At 49.7% G+C, this 2611-nt stretch overlaps 1 protein-coding gene across 1 annotated transcript in view; it reads right to left on the bottom strand.

Moving 5' to 3' along the window:
- marchf11 (membrane-associated ring finger (C3HC4) 11) overlaps positions 1–2348 on the bottom strand; it is a gene marked incomplete in the record, with an annotated part of 6606 nt that extends 4258 nt beyond the window's left edge. The window contains 1 exon segment of the mRNA XM_014022023.1: positions 1848–2348. Within this exon segment, the coding sequence (XP_013877477.1) occupies positions 1848–2175 (328 nt within the window).
- Between the last annotated feature and the right edge of the window lie 263 nt (positions 2349–2611).

Raw genomic sequence — 2611 nt, 5'->3', positions numbered from 1 at the left:
ATATCGTATCGTGACCCCTCTGTCATGATATGTATCGTATCGCCAAATTCTTGCCAATACACAGCCCTAGTAGACACCCACTGTAATGCTGGTCCTCTAATACCGCATTTGTTCAATTTTTTTTATTTTTTATTTTATTTTCCTTTAGTCGTTTCAGGACTGGACAGAAACTGATCTGATCCTGTCCAGGATTCATTTTCATCATCAGAGCTTCRAAGAAATCCTCATTTCTCCAGCCTGAGTTTGGTGCGTTTTCCTCCCAGCAGCTCATTCATCATCAAACAGAAACGAACACGACTGCTTCCACCAGCGGGCCTGGCCAATCAATGACCGTTCCTCAGAGCTCCCACTCTCACAGATATTAATAAGAAACAGTAGCAGGACATTAATCACCACACCCGGACCTCGAGCCTCTCCTGTCCTGGAGGAGTTCCTGCTGCAGCTCTGACCTGCCGACCGGGCCCTGAGGGGCATATTAATACTATATTAAGGTCAGTGGTCAAAGAGCTCGTTTTTCATGGTGTCATATTAACCTTGTGGGTTTAAGAGGACCTCAGAGGCTCTGCAGGTCAGCCCTGCACCGAGGCCGAGTTTGATCAAAAACCAACATCAAACATGATCACAGATGAAACAAACCACTCCTCCACACAGAATCCTCCCTCTGCTGTACAATAATTATCAAACCTTTCATTTCCTCCTGACAGCTCACAGCTTCAGGGTTGATCTCAGATTCTACAAACAGAAGTGACTCATCAGACGAGTCCTTTCTGCCATGAAACCTGCTGAAACACCGAGAACCAAACAGGTCACGAGAAACTTCAACACGCATGGTGGTGAATGATAATCATTCCTTCAAAGACCAGTTTTATTACTGAAGAAATACACATTTTCAACTTTGTTGYATATTTCTCACAAAAATTTGGGATTTATGATAAAATAAAGTTTTATGAAAAGGCAGCCTGTGGCTTTTATCTGTAATTCACTCCAGACACTGAAAACCTGTGAAATAAACTTGTTTAAAGCTCTCAGCTCAGCATCAAACAGACAACTTCTAAATGAGAACAGAAGTTGTGTTTCAGTAAATCTGGGAAAAACAAGGTTCTATTAAAATCTAAAACAAAGTGATTAAAACATATTATTTTGTGTTGAATCCATCTCTTTTCTCTTCGACGAGCAGAGTTTCTCGCAGCCTCTTGTCTTCCAGTCAGATCGGAGTCTGGACCTGGAGGTCCAGTTTATTAGATTTGAGCAGCTAATAGTCTGTAGCCCACGTTCACAAACACAGGATATTCACTTAGGCCTTTACCGCCCTCGCTCCTCTCTGTGTTCTCAGCTCGGGCCGGGTGGAACCGTCCCTGATCGGGCCGGGTGGAACCGTCCCTGATCGGGCCGGGTGGAACCGTCCCTGATCGGGCCGGGTGGAACCGACCCTGATCGGGCCGGGTGGAACCGTCCCTGATCGGGCTGACTGCTGTCAGCAGCTGAGCAGCTGCACAGCATCAGGTTTCACACATGCATTTGTGCACGTCCACGTCTGCCTTCAGGAAGMCCTGCAGACGAACGGCCTCCTGATTTAAAGGGTCAGGGGTCAGGGTTCAGGAGGAGGAGGAGGAAGGACAGAGACCGATGTTCTGAGCAGGGTTTTGAAATTTAGCCTAAAAACAGGGAAACAGAAAAGCAGGACCACTGAGGACCTCAGCACCTCGGACAGTTCCCACACTGACCCTCCCCTCGGTGCAGTCAGCAGCCACTCAGCAGGTTTACATCACTTTAATTAGAGCAGCTGCTGCCTCAGCCAATCAGAGGGCAGCTCACCTTCACTTTAACCCCCCCCCACAGAACACCCACCTGCTCTGCACCCTGGAAGCAGATCCTGCAGCTGGGGGTGGGGATGCACGTCTCGCTGCTGCAGTTTGAATGCATCACCTTGCAGGTTGGCCCCCCGACCGCCCCCTCCTCGCTGGAAGTGTTCCCGCCGTTCTCCTCCTCCGCCTCAGCTCCAGACGCATCCCCTCCTGCATCCTCCTCCTCCTCCTGCTGCTGCTCCTCTTCCTCTGGGCGCGGACGTCCTTGGTACCGGAGCGGCTCGCTCTCCTCCCAGCTGTGGGCGCCGGCCGAAGCCGCCCCCTCCTCCTCCCGGCACGCTGGACCCGCATCTCCCCCCTCGGCGCTCATGATCCCCTGCAAAGTGGAGAGAAAATGGCATCGCTCCTCTGGCCTCCTGCGACGGAGGAGACGGCTTTCCTGAGCCGAACACAAAGTGGAGGAAGGATGAGCTGCATGCTGCTCCCAGCTGCCTCCTCATCCGTCTGCTCCACAGAATGCCTGATGAGGAGGTGAGACGTGGCGACCCCCCCACTCCTCCTCCTCCTCCCCCCTGCCTTAAAGGAATCACCTGCTGACAGCTGCAGGCTAAAAACACACAAATACTAAAACTGAACCTTTCAGAAAAATGATCAAAACTAATCCTTATTTCATCACTAACAGGTCAGATTTTCCTTCATTTATCAACTGAACTTCAAGTAAAAACAGCTAAAAATTAGGGCTGTGAAATGATTAAACATTTTAATCAATTAATTCCGAGGTAGCTGTGAATTAATCACGATTAATC

The sequence above is a fragment of the Austrofundulus limnaeus genome, unplaced genomic scaffold (genome assembly GCF_001266775.1).
Source record: "Austrofundulus limnaeus strain Quisiro unplaced genomic scaffold, Austrofundulus_limnaeus-1.0 Scaffold315, whole genome shotgun sequence".
Classification (NCBI taxonomy): Eukaryota; Metazoa; Chordata; class Actinopteri; order Cyprinodontiformes; family Rivulidae; genus Austrofundulus; species Austrofundulus limnaeus.
The sequence above is the reverse complement of the archived record's forward strand: the minus strand, read 5'-3'. Positions and strand labels throughout refer to the sequence as shown.